The sequence below is a fragment of the Columba livia genome, chromosome 15 (assembly GCF_036013475.1).
Source record: "Columba livia isolate bColLiv1 breed racing homer chromosome 15, bColLiv1.pat.W.v2, whole genome shotgun sequence".
Lineage (NCBI taxonomy): Eukaryota > Metazoa > Chordata > Aves > Columbiformes > Columbidae > Columba > Columba livia.
Genome location: NC_088616.1, coordinates 1,205,622 through 1,226,731, shown reverse-complemented (window position 1 = coordinate 1,226,731; position 21,110 = coordinate 1,205,622). Strand labels below are relative to the sequence as shown.

Below are 21,110 nucleotides of genomic sequence, written 5' to 3'. Positions count from 1 at the left end.
TCTTGCCTTTATTTTTTTTTTTTGACAGTTAGAATAGTCTGGTGTATGGATTATTTGCCTGCATTTGGAGAAAGACTCTTGACTCCTAAAAGGTACATTGTAAGAACTGCTAAATAATGATGTAATAGCTAGTGCAGTAAGTGCAGGTTGTTACTCAAGGTAAATAAGGTCTGTACAACAGCTTGGAAAAACATCTGCTGGCAGCCTTCCCGTATTGGCTGAAAGTACTTCAGTACCTGAAAGCTTTTTTATTTTTCCATTTTGCATGGAAGGAACTTCACGTCCAACCCGGTTAGAATCTGTGATCCCACATCAGGATTTGAACTTCATGTCCAACCCGGTTAGAATCTGTGATCCCAGGTCAGGATTTGAACTTCATGTCCAACCCGGTTAGAATCTGTGATCCCACGTCAGGATTTGAACTTCACATCCAACCCAGTTAGAATCTGTGATCCCATGTCAGGATTTGAACTTCATGTCCAACCTGGTTAGAATCTGTGATCCCATGTCAGGATTTGAACTTCACGTCCAACCCGGTTAGAATCTGTGATCCCACGTCAGGATTTGAACTTCATGTCCAACCAGGTTAGAATCTGTGATCCCACGTCAGGATTTGAACTTCATGTCCAACCCGGTTAGAATCTGTGATCCCATGTCAGGATTTGAACTTCACATCCAACCCGGTTAGAATCTGTGATCCCATGTCAGGATTTGAACTTCACGTACAACCTGGTTAGAATCTGTGATCCCATGTCAGGATTTGAACTTCATGTCCAACCTGGTTAGAATCTGTGATCCCATGTCAGGATTTGAACTTCACGTCCAACCCGGTTAGAATCTGTGATCCCACGTCAGGATTTGAACTTCATGTCCAACCCGGTTAGAATCTGTGATCCCATGTCAGGATTTGAACTTCTAACAATTTTAACATTCACTGAACAATTCAAACCCTCCCATGCAGAATGCTTCATTCTTGAAATACTGTACTGTTCCTAAAGTTGCATTGAGATAGAAGCTGTTCACCTTTAGATAACGAAACGCTTTAAAAACCAAACCTAACCAAACCCCGGAGAGGAGACAGCTCGGACTTGCAGAGACAATCGCAGCTGACTGTTCTGGGAATGATCTTCAGAATTACCTCATTATTTATTCTTGGTGCAGTCCACCAATTAAACAAACAGTTTATAAATAGCAGCGGGGCTGGGCTCAGCCTACTCTGTCAGGGTCATTTTCCGAGCTGCGGACACTGAAGATGTGCAGGCTCGTGTTACCCACACCACAGATCCCCCGTGTGCATGTGCAAACGCGGATGTGTCACGTTACACGCTATCGGCAAAGCTGATAAAGAGTGAAGGAAAGTCAGAGATTCCTGGTGGGTACCAGCTGAAATTCTTCTATTTGGGTAATAATGCATGTGTTATTCAAGCCACTAGAAATATGTCAGGGATCCCAAAGAACCTGATGGAGTTGAGAAAGAAAAATGCAGTAGGTTTGAATATCAGTAACACTTTATGGAAAAAATTCAGATAACTTAGTATTTGATCATTCAAACCTTCTGTCAAGGAACTATCAAAGCAAAAACTAAAATCTTGATCATGACTTCTGTCAGCTAGTGATGTGCAGTACAACGCTAATATTTAACAAGCCCCATTTTACTGTAACAGGTATACAAAGTATAACACAGCAGATTGATTGCTGCGGTTGGAGCCTTGGTTGGGACACCTTTCCCCTCTGGAAGGCTGGCTGTCCAGGCTGCTCACGACCAAGGTTTGCATGCGAGGTGGCTCAAACGTCTCCAGGTGTGGGTTGGGGTTTGGTGCGGACAGGACTCGTCCCGCAGGCTCTCTGGACTGGGGCTGTGATCTGCACTTTCCCGCTCGGGGCACCTCTGCGTGAGGAGCGTCCCGCGGCTCCGACCAGCGCTCCCTACAGACCAAGAGCGTCCCGTTCTGTGAGCTGTACAGAAAGTGCATTGTTCAGAATGCACCTGTAACAATTGAAACAAGCGGGGCCGGAAGGTTTAAAGGTTCTTTTTCTGTTACCAAATACTTTGTGTCTTTGCCATCACTCTGTACCAGATGGAGCATCCGGCCTTTCAAATCCATACATGTTAGAACTTGAACTTTGATTTAAAAATAAGCAGACAAAAGCAACCCCAGTTTACAAGAGATCTACCCAACAATTACACGAGTAGCTTCACCAAACTTGCTGTTAGCAGTTCGGTCACTTTTAACTGATAAACATCAAGAAAGATTCTTGATGTTTAACTCTCCCCCCTCATCTTGCACATCAGGGACATTATTTTCATGGTTTGAAGCTGAACTTAAAATAAACTGGAAATTAAAAAAAAAGAGAAGCAAGAAATATTATTGACAAATATATATATCAGTTATGTCTTATTCTTGACTAGGTTGCTAGCCAGCTGTGGAAGAGGATATTAGGAACAGTATTTGAGAGAGGAAGTTTGGAAAGGGTAAGTATAGAAAAATGCGGAAAACCTTAGGAAAAAAGTGTATGCAATTGCAAATTAAGAAAAATCAGTGCATATATTGCCAGTGAGTGTATTTCCAATGCAAGAAAGTAGCTCCCAGTTAGGTAGATATTAAGGACTTCCTATGAAAAACATAGAAGGGTTTATGCTTAGTTTGAGGTAACTCTGCATATATCTGAAGTTCTTGCTCTTACGTCAAGAAAGAGCGAGCACATGAAATAAGTTATAATTACAAAGTATTACAAAATCCTGGAGCAATCGTTTTCAAACTTTCTGGTTTATGAGCCTACTTGCATTTCTTAAAACCACACATTGTAGAAAACAGACCAACTGAATACTAATTCAGGCTCTCTTTGAGTAAGGAGAACTCCATCCTACAGAAAACAGCCCTTATGAAAGGGTCGTGAACCTCGCTAGCACCCAGCTTTGGGAGCCCGAAATAAAAATGGTCAGTAAGCCCACGTGACAAATCCCTCAGTTACATTCCTTTATGCTGTTTGGCAAATAAATAATGTATGCATTTAATAATTATTTTTTGTCAGATGTTTGCTTTTGGATTCTTTTCTACAGTCATAGAATTGGAACTCTGGATGACTAAGGAAAGCTTAAGAGACAAAAGTTTTTAGTTTTGAAAGTTATTTGTGGTTGAACTTGGCAAATGGGAAAGCTTTGCGTTCACAAAAATCCTCACATTTAAACCTTGGGACTTTAAGAGTCCATTTTTTACAGTATAGCTGTGTGTTTTATAAGCAGTGTGGATATCTGGTCAACTGGTTTGCATTAAAGTCTTGCAAGGATGAATAAAAGCGATGAACACAGCTGGAACTAGAAGAGCCCTGCTCCAGGTGTTCACGCAGCACAAGCAGCTTGGTTGTGGTTGGGAAGCGCAGGCAGAGAACCCTGCGGGCAAAGGGACCGACTGCTCTGCGAGCACAGCTGGAACACCAAGGTCACCACCACCAGGAGCAGCACCCGCGTAACTACAGCACAGAACTGCAACATCCTCTGCCAAGTGTATTTCTTAATGTATATTAACCTGCATTTATTCCTAAGAGATTTTGGTTTTATTGTTATTTTAGAAGAAACTTTGTGCAATCAAAGCCTAGGACAAACTGCAGGAACAAGCAGCTTACTAACTTATTTCCCAACAGTTTATAAATGCCATGGGTTTCACATCTTCAGTGACTTTGAAATGTGTGAGAAAGAACCTGAGACACTCCCAAGCTGAGGGCACTATTTTTTTTAATATAAAAAAATCCCAAAGTCAAAACATCAAGCAATGAGAAGACGACATACAGAATTTCATCCCCGTGGGTGACAGAAGCTGACAAACACCAGAAGGCCACGGAATGTCAGCGCTCCCCCAAACACCTTGTTGCGCCTCCATCCAGGAGAACCTTTGGTTGGGTGTTTCAGGAGACAAGGCCCCTGCAGCTCTGTGCACTGCCTGTACCAGCCCCCCCAGGACACGCCACTGATGTGCAACCCAAAGTCAAGCGCCAAATCACCAAGAAACAATAACAACGTACAGCAATATTACTGGTGGTCTAATTAAAGAAAAAGCCAAACCCTGCATTGAAAAAAAAATATCAAAAAACTTTACAGAAATTCCACACACATAAACAAAAGGCAAATATAAATACTTAGCAAATATTAGTTATTTAATTGCATTATGTGATCACGATTTAGCGTGTAACACACAGCTACAACTTATACCCTCTTCATATACCCTTTATTTTCACCTTATACATCTTAATGTACCGTCTTAATGATGCAAATGCAAAACAAGACATGTTCACAAAGGCTGGTCAGCTCTCCTTTCTGAACCAGGCTCTACAGGCCACGTGTTCAGCACAGCTGTGTTCTTGCTCTGATTTTCTGTTCTCTTAGCACCACTTTACAGGTGTTCTCAACCCTGAACTTGGAGCTTATTGCTTTGAATAAGCAAAAGTCTCATGAAAAGACAAATTCTTATATTAAATTAAATAAATTAGAATCTAGGGCAATAGAAACCCTGAGATGTGGATTATAAATCACACACTAAAAATACAAATGTTCTAATAACAATAGAGCCAAATGACAAGCAAGACAATGAACAAATTTTAATCTAGTTATGGATATATTTAATACTGAAATTTGCATTTGCAGAAAACTGCTCACTTTGGAAATCTGTCACAGCGCAGCCCTAGACTGTAAGGTAACAAATTCATAGGTCACACTTCAAATGCACAGTAAACACTGAAAGTGCACAGCACAGTTTTTACTGCGCCTGAATAGAGAAAAATCAATATTTCCTCCTTTAATGATGGATATTATATTAATCTGTTGTTAGCATTAGAATTGTACAAATACATATGTGCAAGTCATTATAGATAAAGATTTTGTAAATAGCCAATGTAAATACATTAGCACCCAAAGCCCCAGCCCCAGCCCTGCTGGCACCCGCAGTTTGTTACATAGTCGTCATATCAAAGTTCAGTGCAGAATCTATGTCTTCAACAATATACACATTGACCAACTATCGAAAGCATAACACTTCCCTGCTTTATGCTTTATGCTACACGGAATGCTAAAAAACTTCATCTTCCAGGTGCCAATAGCTTTCCTGAGTTTATTGACAGGTGGTCTATTTAAGACATAAAAATGCAAGTGCAATAGGACACAGAAAGAAGACAATATTGGAAAATCTTACTTTAAAAAGTATTGCATTTTGTCAGAGGAAATACATTCTGGTATAAAGGAATAGGCCCAATGATTTTCCACTTTCAAGTGAATAAGGTGAAAGAGCTATCGAAACTGATTAAAAGAAATAAGGCGTCCTAGAAGCATAAGTGAGGCACGCTGAGAGCTGGGCTGCGGTGTGCCAGCGCCGTCTACCCAGCCTGTACCAGAGGGAGGCAAAATCCATCAACATGCAGCTGTACTGACTTCAGAATGTCAAAATACAAGGTGTAACTACCAGTAAAGCAAGAAAATATCATGTAGAACATACCATAAAATTGTACTTTACTGTGCCAAAGGCTTATGACGATGCTCTCAAATTCCTGACTGAGTCAAGTATGTTCTAAACGAACTCCTGACAAAAGACCGCAACGTCTTTCAATCGCTCCGTCACTGTCAACTGGAAATCGGCAGTTTCCAGAGAGTAAGACGTTAATAAAAATGGCAGAAGCAGTGATAGATCATGTGGCACGTCACAGAAGCCAATTAAAACACGGTACATTTTTAGCTTTACCAAGACCTAACTTTCAACACCTTTATCAATTAGTCTTAGCATTTAATTCTTAAGGACTTGGTGAAGAACTTAATTTAGTTCATTGAGTGGTATCACAAAGTTGGTTAAAGTGCTGTAGCTTTCTTTTCTTTTCTTTTCATCCTTTAATAAAAATAATTGACATTTCTCTATTAAAATCATTTTTTCCCTCTTGAAACTTGCCTTCAGTAATAATTAACTCAAATGTTAAAACAGATGGAACAGCATTAGCAAGAAAGCTGGTTATCTTAGAGGGCACTTGTTAAACCATTTCACGCACTTTGCCAAAGTTCTGTGCAAGAAAAGCTTATCTGTGCCCCACGCTGAACAATCCCATGAGTCACCTTTTGCTTGTTCCTTTAGCAATTGCCTCTTCGTAGGTCAGGTGAATAAACTCAAAGAGTTGCGTGGCATTTGCAGTATTACCCAAAATTTTGGCGAGTTCATCCTTTGACAGCGTCACTAGCTCTGCAATGCTCTTCACGTGGTTCATTATGGCACGGCAGTTTTTGGCATTAACTCCTGGCATTTTTAACAGAAAGTCCTGAGGACCGGGGTTATACTTGTCTGACTCGGGAAGGACTTCAGAATCTGCCGTGATGGCCATCGCTGTTTCTGCGTCGGGCTGGGGGTGGTTTTGTTTTAACTCTTCAAACAGTTCAGCAGTGGCGTGGGGAGAGGGACACCACAGGATCCGTAACTTCGGGAAATGGAGCGTTAGAAGAGTTAGTTTGGAAGTAATATCATTACTGGAAATTTCCTGATGCAGAGAGCCTCGTGGAATCAAGGAGAAGGGCTTGTTAGGATCAAATTCAATCAGGAGGATCGGTCGCTTATAGTAACGGGACATAGAAACGCACTGTGTATACAGCCTGCCGTTGTTTAAGGAACCAATCAGGTCACTGATACTTTTCCGCTCTACACAGATATCAGGAGTTAAAATATAATCTCCAACCTCCAAAGTGACCGGCTCGATGTCGATACCGCGCCGATGAATCAGTGACGGCAGCTCGCTCCGGAACTCCCGCATATCCACTATTACAGTTTGCTGAACACCCTTCTGTTCCTGTCCACCTAAAGAGCAAAATGAATACAAGTAAATAATGCTTCTGACTCCTGACTCTGCTTGTATACACGGACTCGACACCTCAAATTATATCTCAAATTCAGCAGTATCATAAATCCAGACCTTACTTAGTTTTTCACTGTTATAGAGAAAAATCCAATGTCTAATTATATACAGTAGTTCATGGAGCATGCTCTGCAGTTTAAGAGAACAATCATGCTACCTGCTATAAGCTTTGTATACGTGACAGTGAAATACGCTAAACTGTAGATGAAAATGATTTAAGTACATCAGGAAAATCTTTAAGTTGCCTGCAAAACAAGATAACAAAACTGGCCCTTTTACTTCCAGCTGTTTCCCATAGAAATATGGCATTTTTTTGTAGGAGTTAAACTTTAGCCTCTACAGATCACACGAAGAAACTGAAGCATCAAGGCCACAAAAGACGTAACAACAAAGATGAGAGAGCATATGGTAAAGGAAAGCAGGATTCCAAAAATGATAGCAAAGCAAACAGTGGCAGAGCTGTAAGACGAAGTATACATGTCAGAGGAAAGGAACAAAGCTGTGGTTATAACTGCAACAGAAGAAAAAAGATGCTTTATTTCGCAGCAAGCAGACAAACCCCCAATCTACAGGTGTTTCCCCAGGCAAGCTGTTTTCCCAAGACCAAAAGGAGTCTCCAGCATCTACTTGCTCAAGGACAACACCACCTCTGACTGTCTGCAGGCTTCAGTTTTCATGTTTTAATGTCTCTGCACCTCCCTGCAAGCAATATCACAGTATCACAGTATGTTTGGGATTGGAAGGGACCTCAAAAGATCATCCAGTCCAATCCCCCTGCTGGAGCAGGAACGCCCAGGTGAGGTCGCACAGGAACATGTCCAGGCGGGTTGGAATGTCTGCAGAGAAGGAGACTCCACAACCCCCCTGGGCAGCCTGGGCCAGGCTCTGCCACCCTCACCGGGAACAAGTTTCTTCTCAAATTTAAGCGGAACCTCTTGTGTTCCAGCTTGATCCCATTACCCCTTGTCCTATCATTGTTTGCCACCGAGAAGAGCCTGGCTCCATCCTCATGGCACTCACCCTTTATATATTTATAAACATTAATGAGGTCCCCCCTCAGTCTCCTCTTCTCCAAACTGAAGAGCCCCAGCTCCCTCAGCCTTTCTTCATAAGGGAGGTGCTCCACTCCCTTCATCATCTTACTAGACAGTCCATAGCCAGCAAGCTGCCCAGAAACAATCCAGGTGTATCTGTCTTAATGGTAAAACGCTTCACTAATCTATATTTGCTTTTCAATGAGAAACACGATTCATTGTCATTGCACAGAGGTCGATGGAACACGGGAGATAACGTTTCCGCACCACCCAGACCGCACAGTCAGTTTGCGCCGTGCCTACCACCCAGACACTTTGGACAGATTTAAACACAACAGCTACAGGTTGTTCGAGGCTCGGAGCTGCGAAGCAGCCTGAGGAGCCGCTCACCTGCTTTGCGCGTGTCAGCAGCAGCAGAGGCAGGTTTAGCGTCTCTGGTGAGGTCCAAGTTTGTTTCGTCTCTTCCTTCTCTTTCTTCAGGAATAACCATGCCAGCCTTCTCTCTAAGGACCCACAAACACCAAAACCCACAATTACATCAGAAAAATAGATCAAAATAATTTCATAACCTTCAGCCAGATGTAAAATTATATGTAGTTTAATACTTCATGCAAATCTCAGAAACGCAATGTACTACTTTTTCCAGGTTGCTGGGCTATATGCAATATTTTCATTTTCTATTTTAATTTTTGTTAGCACTTGTTACCATCTGATTTATTTTTACAACTTCTCAAGGCACATGAAACAAAGGGACTATCAACTAGTGACAGCAGCACAACCCGGAGAGAAGACACCATCAGGAAAAACGCTGTCTTACGTAGGCTAAGAAAAGGATTTTGTTGTTCCCCAAAACAACTTAGAGATATCTTACAAGAAATGCTACCTGCGCACCAAAACACATTTCCAGAAATGAAATTCATAGACAATTAGGAAAAATACAAGTGGTGCTGTTTAGCCTTTGAAATTTAATATTACCCCCCCCTTCCCCAAATTAATAAGTAAAATATCAGGTGCTTTGAAAAGGTTTTGACTGTGTGTTGATTCTCAGTGGGAAAGCTCAACATCTGAAAAGCAATTGAATTAAAAGTTTATTTAAAGCCTTCACTCTACTTAAAATGTAACCGATGTAACAATAATAAAGGTAATAAACTGATTTTGTTACCGAATGAGTTTTTCGAAGGCCTCCTTCTCCTTTCTCAGAGCTGTGAGATAGCGCTGCTCTTCTGTTGAGCCCCCATATATGAGGAAATAAACCCTGTAGGGTTGGAGGGGAAGAAAAACCACAAAGATTCATATTCAATTAAAAAACACCACAACCAGCATTTAAGATCAGTAACAGTAAGCGCCTGGCAAGTGAAAACCCACGAGGTTTTCTGTAACTATATTCCAAAGTCGGCAGCAGGAGTTCCCGCAGCCAGAGCTCCCGTGTCCCCGCGCAGCCACCCTCACGGGGGCTCTGCGACCCAGCCAGCGCGGGCCGAGGTTCAGTCACCTCCAGCAGGGACACAGAACAGGCGTAATGGAGAAGACAGGGACACTTCTAACTGGAATATTTGTAACAAACTAAAGAGTCTGCAGTCACCCTGGGTTAGGAACAGCAGCAGCCAGGGTTTAAAAATGATATATCTGCACAAGGAAATCACAGGTTCTGCAAAGAACAAGCTGTCATTTATCTTGCAGAGATAAACGCACCCACAACTGAAGTTTTATTCCACAAACGGGGATTTGCACGGAACATAAAAGAATTACTAATTACCTTAAGGAATTAATTGCCTATAGCTTTTCAGCGCAGTCCTTTTTTTTCAATACGTTTTAAGGGCGGTGTTACACATTTTGACAGTCGGGAAGGGTCTGCAGGGCGGGCAGGCCCCGGCTGCGGAAGGTGTCCCTGCCCATGGCAGGGGTGGCACCACATGAGCTTTAAGGTCCCTTCCAACCCAAACCATTCCATGATTTTATTCCTATTACATTTTCCGTGCGCTGCATCTCCTAACCCTCACTTGCATGACTGCATCTGATTTTCTCGCTCTGAACTGTGGGAATATGATGCTAGAGGTAGATACAACACGTGCTGATTAGGCAATGAATAAAATGTACAAATAACCCAGTAATTATCCTCATGCAATATACTTTGTGAGTTCTGTTATTTATACCTGCACTAGAGTCCTTACCTGCACGTCAAGTACAGACACACTAAATACTGCCCAACTGATTTCCATTTTCAGTTCTGTTGCATATCTACAAATCTTTGACTGCAACACTGCAAGTGCTCTGTTAAATTTATGCAAATAATTTTAATGAGGTGATGAAAGTAATAAGCATTATAATTCAAGAGGTCATAATTTCACATGCAAATAAATGGTGTTTCAACTGTAGTAAGTAAAGTGTGTTCATTCTAAGGGTTAAGAAACTGCCATGATCCAGTGAACTTGCCTCAAAGGCTTCCCAGGCCTGCTCGCCTTGTAGATCTCCAGCTGCCGAACAAAGGTCAGTTCTGCATCATACAACACAACGTATCTTGGTTCTACTTCGTGCAGTACCCGAGTGAGCGCATAGGGATCAGTGCAACCCTGCAACGGGTGAATAATTGTGAGCGGGTCCTTGAAAATGCCGTAGTAACAATCCGAGGGTAAGTTCACATGGAAGTCCTCAGGAACGGTCTCTTCGGTGTTACTTTCTGGGCTGCTGCTTAATTGTTTGTTGTCTTCTGCCTCTACCTCCTCTTTCTTTTCCTCCTCAGCTTTCCCCATCATTTGGATTATAGTCCGCTCTTGCTGTTTCTTGTTTTTATTTTGTTTTGAAGAAGCGGTGAGCTTGGCTTTCTTGGCTTGAGGCCCAGCGTCTGCTCTGGCATTTCCCTTGGACTTGACGGGTTTTCTGTCCGTAATCCACACTTCCGCAGCTTTCTCATCCTTTCCGAAGGTTTTATTGTACAGTCTTGTTAAAAAAGCTTCTGCTCCAGCAATAATATACTCCCTGAGCTGTGCACAGGCTCGGTCATCACTGGCACAAATGAGCACTTGCCCTGCAGTCAAGAAACAATACCATGTTTATTAGCTGTTCTGCTGTACTTCTCACCCAGCTACAAGACACCTCTAGAGCAAATGGTTTTCAACGCTCCTGACGCACGCCTGTCAAATGCCATCAGTCTGGCTGTCAGAGTTGCTCTGGACTTTCAGGGAGTCTAAACTGCGTGAAGTTTTGTACCAAACAAGGTTAGGGAACCTAAATGGAAGTTCAGCATTTGTTATTCTTACGCTATAAAAATTAGTGAGGTTTTCCTTTTGAGCATCTGAAGTGAGGCAGATACAGCATGTATTGGAACATACTGACAATTAACGTGGAATAAGTGAGAACATAACTTAGACCATTCTAATTTAAAGCCTTCAGCAGTTGTGTTGAAGAGCCTAAAAAATACAAGTTTCACACAGTATTATCGACATTTGTGGGCCTTGAACAACAATTTTCCACAAGCTGACTCAGATTAACTCCTCCAACAGTAGGTGAGAGAGCCAGTTCTCATCCAGAGTCAGAACACTGCGGGTGGGAGAACAGAGCGCTTTTTTACCCTTACTATTTCCTAAAATAAAGCTTGCTGAAATTTCAGGAGATAAAAAGCCCTAAAATAGGAAAGGCAGCAAAGCTGTTAGTTAGAAACACACTTGCCTTCTGCTTTCTACCCCATTTAGCTGCTTCTCCTGGAAAAGCCAATTTTCAGGTCCATGGGAAGCATGTGAGGGATGGAAAGGGCACAAGACAGAACCCCCGTTTCTCTTTTTAACATAAACTTGAGAAACAAGTGAATGGTACCTCGATTATTATAAATGTCCACCTTATTAGTTTAATTGATTTTGAGACTAAGGTGTCAATACAATATTGAAACGTAAGTTAAAATATTTTTTAGTAATAATACATGTTCTTTCCCAAACAGCATTGCAGAGCAAGCAACAGCGCTTCGCCTTTAGAACAAGAACTAAAGAGGAGGTTATGTAAAACTATGTGTACATATACTATGCAAAACTAAATAAAGTTGTCTTAGCTCCAAAAACTATTAAAACTAGCTCTTTAGTAAACTACAATAAAGAGTTAGGCTCCTTCTCTCCAAAGTCAAGTAGAAAATTCACATCGTTTAATGTTCTCTCACCTGGACCACCAAGGTCTTCACTGTTCTTATTCTCATTTTCAATCTCTTTCAGTACTTCTCTCAAGGCTTCCCATTTGGGGTTACTTTCTAGAACCAGTTCCCTTTTCAGTTCTGAAACAAAGAAAGAGTGAACACAGCAGCTCCCACAGCCAAAATACCCTTCAGAACTTTAAATTAGTGGTTAGATGTCAATGGCATGATGGTTTTTGGCAAATACGATATTCAGCAGCCTACATGTGCAACTTGCTATGCTAACGGGTTGGACAGAAACATGTAAAAATGGTGATAAGTGCTTTAGTGAAGCGAAAAGTTAAAATACTCGCTCATTCTTCAGTTCTGAAACTCCTGAATGTATTTTCGATAAAAGCAAAAGCAGCCTCCTACCCCTTCACATAAAAAAGGTCAAGCTAAACACCAATGTAGTTCCAAAACAATTCCACAGAATCTCTCCCAATGATCCTCTGAGCAAGCTCAGAACCCCTTCTTTGTGACTCTCTTTTTTGTTGTTTATTATATGCTTTTTGAACTAAAAAGCTTATCCCAGCTAACAGATTGAGATCTCGGGCTGTGTATGACCATGCAGGGAATCATAGCACAAGTAATAATATGCAGAGCATTTGAAATCGTGTGACACTCTCAAGATTAGGAACGATCAGTACCATTTTCCTTCTTTACATCACTTTTTTCAGGGACTTTGGCTTTCTGATTCAGTTTCTCATCTGCAATGCGATAAACTCGAGCTCGAGCATTGACAAACATTGAAGTACTGGAGTCCAGAAACAGCCAACCTGAAGAGGAAAAGAACGCAGCAGCAGTTTGACACTCGCGACGTGTAAGTGTTTCAATCCTTTCCAGTAAGAAAGCCCCAAGCTCTCCTCTGGAACACCCGTGCTACCTGCCTGCTGTGTAATCGCTAGATTAACACAAGACAGAACTGTCATGCGAATCTCACACTGTTAAGTAACAGCAGTTAAGTGGGAAGATGAAAGCATTATCTGTCAATAAAAACCTACGTCCTTATGGCTGGTTATATAAAACCTAATTAGATACCTTCTTATGCTTGGGAATGTTAATTAAAAAAGTCAACATTTCCCTGTTTCACCCATTAACTTGTACGGTTATTCAGCGTTTACCTGAATTTTCACCGAAAGCTTTTTCACTTGCTTTCAGTGACTCCAGAAGATTAAGGAAAGTGATGCAATCATACTGGGTTAGGTACAGTAGCAGAGTACGTAGTATCTTCAAATCCTGGACCAAAGACTTCGTCTTAGCTCCAAGTTGATGCCAGAGAGGATCTAAATAGTGACGTATTGTCTGGAAATATAAATTGAAAAGTTCAGGATGTCAAATATATGGTATTTTTTTTCCTTTTTAGGGAATGCCACTATATCAAAGTTAATAACCATATCCAATTCAAGATGTGATTGTGAGGTATTTGTTTAGATAAGCAATCATTTGTTGCAAAGTTAACATTGCATAGATGCCTTTATGTAAAACATTTCAACAATTAGCAGATGTATATCACTTAGTGCTTTCAGTGCTTTTCTTCCCATACAATAAAAAATACCCTTATTTCACTGGTTCTGGCCTGCAGCTTTAGTATCGAATTTTCAAGGTAAGTACCATGCAGACATGCAACCTACAGAGCAGAAGAAAAATACTTCAAAATATTTAAAGTATAGAAGGGCTCACATCGAGATTAAATCACGGGTAACAAATAACCATGTTTCACTATGACGGCTTAAGTTTCTGATTTTACCCTACAGAAAGCATTTGTACAACAAACGTTGCATATCTGCCAAAAATTAAGCACACGCAATTAATGGCATATGTTAGGATTAAACGATACGACAGATACATGCATGTGCATGTCATATATTGTATACAGTGCTGCTACTGGGGAAAAGAAAAACTGCAGGCAGGAAATTCAGGAGGAAAAAACCAAGGGGGTTGCGTGGAAATAACTGCATAGTTATCTCTGCAGTATTCTGAGTGGAAATCAGCCATCTTCATACTGCTAACACACCATGAATCAGGATGTTCTTACTGCACGGACTTTGGAAATGAAGAACAATAATACAAATACACCAAAAACCCTCCTGGCAACTGCGCCATCACTACTACAGATGAACAGTTTCTCTCCTTGTACCACAAATAAACATGTCATGGGAGAAAATCAGGTGATGATGGTTCTTTATTTTACAAATAATATTTTTGTTTGCATGGCAGACAGTTTGAAAATCTACATCCCCGTAGTTAGACACAGCAAAACTATCAAAACAGTTACCTTGTCAAAAGGTTTACCAATAGCATTTTCTAAAGATAGATCTTCTGCTTCAAGAGCTGGATTGTAACGTTTGAGTTCTCTCAAGCACGCGTTCAAAATGTCCAGGATTGAAGTCTGGATGGCGAGCATAGCGGGGGTCATCGACACATGGATTTCCACCACTTCAGGTTTATGCTTCTCTAAAAATGAGTTCACTGCTATATGAAATCTAAGAGGAAAACAGCTTATTAGGATTTACATGGATGGTTTGCTTAACCTGCAATTATTCAAAAGTTTGTATAAACTACAATTATGCTTGTTTTAAATGTAAACAAGTAAGTTAATTGCAAAATAAATCAGTTTCTACTGATGTGAATTCTGCAGTCCTGTGAACAGCCTCAGATAACCACTTATGCCACAATTATAACTGTGGTCGTTCTAGTGATGCGAGGCTGCAGTGCTGCTGAACGATCCGCGGGAAACTGCTGCACTAGATTCCACATCATTATTACACGTAACAACTATTAAACAAAAAAACTCTCGTAAAAGAGGAACTGGAAAGGGTCCGTAAATGCTTTGGAATCACGTGGATCCACTAGCAGATCCTGCCACGTTCCTGGCTTCCAACGACAAGCAGAAAGAGACCACGGAGTTTCATCATAATTGGAAACAAACACCTCCATGAATGGCACAACCGACAGACTCTATTCCTGCTACTTCATGGCTTAAGTAATCTGGTTAATCAAGTGCAGCTTTTCTTAAATTATTAGCAATGTAACTTTCTGCTGTGATTTCTATTGCCTAGAAGGAGAGCTATACCATAGAGCTCGGCTCTTTACAGATTTAATTTTGGTCTATTTTGAAAAATACATACAGAAATTTAGCATCTTTAAGACTACGTCTTCCGTCAAAAACCAGATGCAATTTGTTTTGGAATACAAGAGGGAACACAAATTATCAGTGTGGCTGCATACACCTCATCTTCTCTGGAACCCTTTGTAATATCCTTCATCTTTCTTTTACGTTTAACTCTCCAATGAAGTAAATAGGTGCCTTACCTTGGCCACAGATAAAGTTTCCTGACAAAAAGATTTCGCATCACTCTTTCCACCTGGCAAAAGCCAGTGTTAAATGCAACCGCATTATCTGTAAAAGCTTTAATGAAGCCTTCCTTATTCTTCTGGCGGTAAAGTCGCAAGATAAATGCTTCCTGACAGGACTCAATGATTCTGTGCGCTTTGTATACCAAAATGCCTGGCAAAATAAAGGTTTTCAAGTTGCAAGTAAAGAAAGCTCCAATTTTGTATAGATTTCTTCCTCAAAACTTATTATTTTAACTTTTTCTTCTTAAATAAAGTACAATAGCAATTTAATTCTTCTAAAGTGATGGTTGGATAAACTTTCCAGAGTTCAAACCAAGCAATTCCACAATTTCAGTATCACGGAATCCCCAAAGAACAGAACTGGGTTAATGATACATTTTTAGCAAAACCAACCAAACAAAACGCAAATGCAACACAAACCAACCAAGCAAAACAAACCCACACAAAACAATCAACAAAACCAAAGTAAAACAAACCAACCCCCAAACTTGTACAGGACTTCTTATCTTGTCTGACCAAGCTGATCTCCTTTTATGATCAGGTGACCCAGCTGGTGGATGAGGGGAAAGCCGTGGATGTGGTCTATCTGGACTTCAGCAAGGCCTTTGACACTGTCTCCCATAATATACTCCTGCAAAAGCTGGTAGCCCATGGCTTGGACAAGTGCACTCTCTGCTGGGTTAAGAACTGGCTGGAGGGCCGGGCCCAGAGAGTGCTGGTGAATGGGGCTGCATCCAGCTGGCGGCCAGTCACTAGTGGTGTCCCCAGGGGTCAGTGTTGGGTCCAGTCCTGTTTAACATCTTGATTGACGATTTAGATGAGGGGATTGAGACCATCAACAGCAAATTTGCTGATGACACCAAGCTGGGAGGGAGTGTCGACCTGCTGGAAGGCAGGAGGGCTCTGCAGAGGGATCTGGATGGATTGGAAAATGGGCTGATTCCAATGGGCTGAAGTTCAACAAGGCCAAGTGCTGGGTCTTGCACTTTGGCCACAACAACCCCCTGCAGCGCTCCAGGCTGGGCACAGAGTGGCTGGAGAGCAGTCAGACAGAAAGGGACCTGGGGGGACTAATGGACAGGAAGCTCAAAATGAGCCAACAGTGTGCCCAGGTGGCCAAGAAGGCCAATGGTATCCTGTCCTGTATCCAAAATAGCGTGGTCAGCAGGACAAGGGCAGTGATCCTTCCCCTGTGCTCTGCATTGGGGAGGCCACACCTGGAGTGTTGTGTTCAGTTCTGGGCCCCTCAGCTCAGGAAAGAGATTGAAGTGCTGGAGCGGGTCCAGAGAAGAGCAACAAGACTGGGGAAGGGACTGGAACACAAGCCCTATGGGGAGAGGCTGAGGGAGCTGGGCTTGTTTAGTCTGGAGAAGAGGAGGCTTAGAGCTGAGCTCAGCACTCTCTAGAACTACCTGAAGGGCAGTTCTAGCCAGGTGGGGATTGGTCTCTTCTCCCAGGCATCAGCAATAGGACAAGGGGCCATGGGCTTCAACTCTGCCGGGGGAAATTGAGGCTGGAGATGAGAAAGCAATTCTTTGCAGAGAGAGTGGTCAGGCATTGGAATGGCTGCCCAGGGAGGTGCTGGACTCACCGTCCCTGGAGGTTTGTAAACTGAGATTGGACATGGCACTTAGTGCCATGATCTAGTGAATGGACTGGAGTTGGACCAAGGGTTGGACTGGGTGATCTCTGAGGGCTTTTCCAACCCAGTCCATTCTGTGATCTCAGAAAATTCTTTACTCCTTCTTTACTCCTGAGGCAAAACTTGAGCCTTTTGAAAAGGGTAAAAGAAAAAGCAAGACACAATTTTGCAACAAAGAAAATTTGGTTTGTTCAAGATTGTGATATTCAAATTATTTTGTTAGAGAAGTTCTGGAATTACAGACTTGTCAAGTATGTTTCACTGGCAATAGTCCAAGTGTTTACATAATCAAAGAACTACTGAAAATACTTATTTTGCTTTTCTACACCTTCTGATATTCATGTTCACACTTGAGGACAGAAAGAACCATCAACTGTGTGAGTACACTTCCAATTTCCTTCATGGCCATGGGTGTGTCAAGAAAAAAAGATGCATTTTAGTACTGAGAAAGTGAAACAACAGTTTAACTACATTAAGTGCTTGAGGTGAATACTTCCAGGATTTGCACTTCACTCAGCCAAGCCCTGTTAAAACCAAGCCTTATTTTTAACTCACGCCTAATTGTGCTAAATAGCACATTACATTTTTTTCACCCCCCCTCAGTGAAGTGAGGCCTCTGTGGTACTTTTATCTGTTCACAGCTTCCAGTGAATGATAAATGCCTTTCAAAAATGGCAGCAAAGGACATCAAACATCACAGGTTTTACACTGTAGCTACAGAAGCTGAAACTCACAGTGTGTTTCACTTCTGTAACAAGTTTCTTCAACTCAGCACCCAGCCATTGTTTTTGCCATGCATTTGCTTTGTAAATTAAAAAGCATTTATAAGAAAAAGAATTCCGTGTAACTGCTGCCATTCATGATCAAGTCACGCAATAATCCACTACAGAGTATTTTTCTGTCTAGATATTCTTGCATCTCTCCTATGAAGCAAATTTTTCAGGACCTAATAAAGATCACATTGATTATTAAACATCCTCCAGTTTGTCTTGTGACTCCGCAAGGACCTCACAGGAGACACAGGCGTTGTGTTTACCCTAATGCCTCCCTGCTTTCAGTCAATCTTCCTGCTTTGAAGTGAGCTCATAGTGCTGTGTAAGCCCTGCCAGAAACAACTTGCCATGCTTTACTACAGCACCTTGCACCAGTTTTACTGTGCTATTAAGTATATCATTTCTGTCTGGCCAAAAGCACCAGGAATAATAGCTCTTTACTGCAGTGATCATTTCTGACCTTCATTTAGGTGAATTTATGAGTTCATCAGGTGTTAATTCACACGTGACTCTACACCAATTTTATAAACATTTATAACACCTAGCAAAATAAAAAGAAGTATGTGCATGGTAACTCCTCAAGAAACACTATTACAAGCTTTTGTTGTACACTGTCACACACAGGTAATATGCGTTTCCGACAGAACTCGGTGTCACCCACATTTTAAATGCAGCAGGTCTGTGGAGGCTGCTGTCACACTGACCTCTAGTGGCAACGCAAAAACTAGTACAACGGTCATTCTATCATTCTAGGACAGGGCTATTTTTCAAGTCTGCAATGTATTTCTTCTTTTCATACTGGCAAAGTCCAAAGGTGGTGGTTTTTGTTTGTTTGGAGTTTGTTTTTTTTTGTCCTTCCTCTTTGGTAGGGCAAAAAGGTAGAGAGGAAGCAGCCAAGGGGAAGATGAGAAAATGCCCAGAAAATGTGTTCACATTTCTAACCTAGAAATACCAGAATTAACAAATCTGGTGTCCTTCGGCTCCAGCATAAAACTGTTCAAACTGTTTCACAGATTGGAGCTTTTAACACACTGACTAAAAGGAACAGGATACAGTTTCTGAAGCGGAAACTTACATTCTTCTAAGCATTCAATACTCAGTTATATATATAGCCATTAAGATGTTAAAAAATAGCAGTAAAATATTCTTGTATTCCTGGCTCTTAGATATCTATTTTATTAACTCTCCAGGGTTTCCAGCTTAGACAAGAACATAAAAATAGCAGTGGCTGGGGGAGTAGGTGAACAGAACATGAGAGGAAAACACATCTTTCATGTATAAATCCTACATAACAACAAAAAAGGTGCCAAGCGATAACCAAAATCTTTACAAGGATAGTTACAGCATTACTTCAAAATACTGCTATTCAGATAGTGTCCAAGGTGCATCCAGACAAAGATTAGTATGATATTGCTATTTTTTGATAGGAAAAGGCATGAGGAGAACTTTGTTCATGCAAAAAATTGGCAGTGTGCATTGTTGACAAAACATGGCATCTACAATCAGTTTTAATCACAGGCCAGTGTCCTATAGACCACAGGACGCTATTTCCCCAAGTTCAATTATTCCCCTTTGAATGCCAGTCTGAATTTTATAGTTTTTTTACGTCAAGGGCGTAGTTCAACTGCTCATTTGTTTTGTAGCCAGCTACTGATATCAGAAAGCCATACAAACGCATGATCCAATATCTAAAAATAATGTGGATGTTTTCAAACGGTATGAGTAAGTCAAGCAAACTAATTGGAGCAAAGAAAACAACTAAAAAACCCCAAACAAACAAACTACATATCTACTCATTTTATCTCAGTCTTTGTGTGGAAAAAAAGGAATACTTCTTCAGCCTCAATACCGGTTAGTAGAACTCTTCTTATGGAATTAAGCTTTGTATATTTTCAAACAGAACAGTCTCACTTTTATTTCATTAAATTCTTACCGGTAATGAGGTTTGCAGGAATTCTGTCGGTAAGGAAATCTACCACAAGGATTCGACTTGTTGCAAAGATGACTCCTCCTTGTGTGTAAAATTCGTATCGAGTATTGTTTGTAATTTCATTGGTAACACGCCGAGGAAGATGAACAACTCCGTCTGATCTCAGCTGATCAATAAAATACTCCTAAACCAAATGCAATAAAAATGCAACACTTCATTGTGGTAACTGATCAAACTTTAATTATACATACTCTGGTAATTTTGAGAAGCTGTTGAAAACACATTAAAAGCATGACAGTATAAGATACTACCTAAGGAGGTCTGAATTATCATTATTTTTTTTCTGCTTAGGTATGCTTTGTCCAGTTTCAGACTCATCCAGGGTGATTTAAAAATCTATGTATCCTCAGTACTAGCTACACAATACTTAAACCTTTTCTTATATTTTAATAGCTCTTTTTCAGATAATAGGCAATTTTAATACCGACTTAACAGGGAATTTGGGAGGAGGTCGTTGTTTAGTCCACTGAGCGGCTGCCAAGGACAACAACAGCAGGCAGGGCACATACATCAAGCTCAACCTTCTGAACTACAGCTGTGGGATTTATTCACCTCAGGTCACGACAAAAAATCCCCAGAACCTCACCTCCTGATGGGGGAGTTCTCCCTGGTCCCGGGCAACACACAGCAGCATTTTCTGAACAAACCTGCTGGCAAGTTTCACCCCTTTCTGCTCGCTGGCTACTCACTGATTTCTACTATTTACAGCTTACGTAGATAAGGTTATTTAACCTCGTTATTACTACTAGGACACCATCGTGCTGCATGAGTAGAAATTCGGGCCTTGATTTGATCCCAAACGCGTCTGGTCTGACGACTTCTCCTCAGGAGCCGCAAAGCCCGGGACGTAGCGCACAGGACGGGACCCGCGGCCCGCCCGGCCCCCCACCGGCCCCTCACCGGCCCGCCCGGCCCCCCACCGGCCCCACACCGCCCCACCCGGCCCGGGGCACTGACAGGGTCACTTCCCCCAAACCCGAGCGGCGCGGCGGGCGCGGGGGAAGAGGCGGGGCGGGCACAGGCCGGCGCAGGACCCCGTTTACCTCCTCGGCGGGGCTGGTGTTGAGTACGAGCACCAGGCTGGTGGGCTCGCAGTAGAGGCGCAGGAAGCGCAGCAGCAGGCGGTCGAGGCCGAGCCCGCGGGCGCAGATGAGCAGCCCGTCCTGCTGGAGCAGCTCCAGGAAGATCTGCGTTTCGTGCTCCAGGAGCGCCGCCATGGCCGCGGGGCAGCGGCGCATGCGCGGCAGCCGAGGCGGCGCCCCCTGCTGGAGCGGGGCGGCGC

At 42.0% G+C, this 21,110-nt stretch overlaps 1 protein-coding gene and 1 long non-coding RNA gene across 2 annotated transcripts in view; one reads left to right on the top strand and one right to left on the bottom strand.

Moving 5' to 3' along the window:
* LOC135575465 (uncharacterized) overlaps nt 1–4,102 on the top strand; it is a 15,249-nt gene extending 11,147 nt beyond the window's left edge. The window contains exon 2 of the long non-coding RNA XR_010466285.1: nt 29–4,102. This is a non-coding gene — a long non-coding RNA (uncharacterized LOC135575465). The remainder of the gene's footprint in view (nt 1–28) is intronic.
* Nucleotides 3,717–21,110, bottom strand: ERCC4 (ERCC excision repair 4, endonuclease catalytic subunit). Its single transcript, XM_065030440.1, has 11 exons — nt 20,872–21,110; nt 19,772–19,952; nt 15,379–15,574; nt 14,342–14,549; nt 13,188–13,368; nt 12,714–12,842; nt 12,055–12,165; nt 10,344–10,935; nt 9,073–9,165; nt 8,301–8,413; nt 3,717–6,818 (listed from the first exon to the last, which is right to left on the bottom strand). Exons 1-11 carry the CDS (start codon nt 21,064–21,066, stop codon nt 6,085–6,087), a joined length of 2,733 nt encoding a protein of 910 aa, XP_064886512.1. The 5' UTR covers nt 21,067–21,110; the 3' UTR covers nt 3,717–6,084.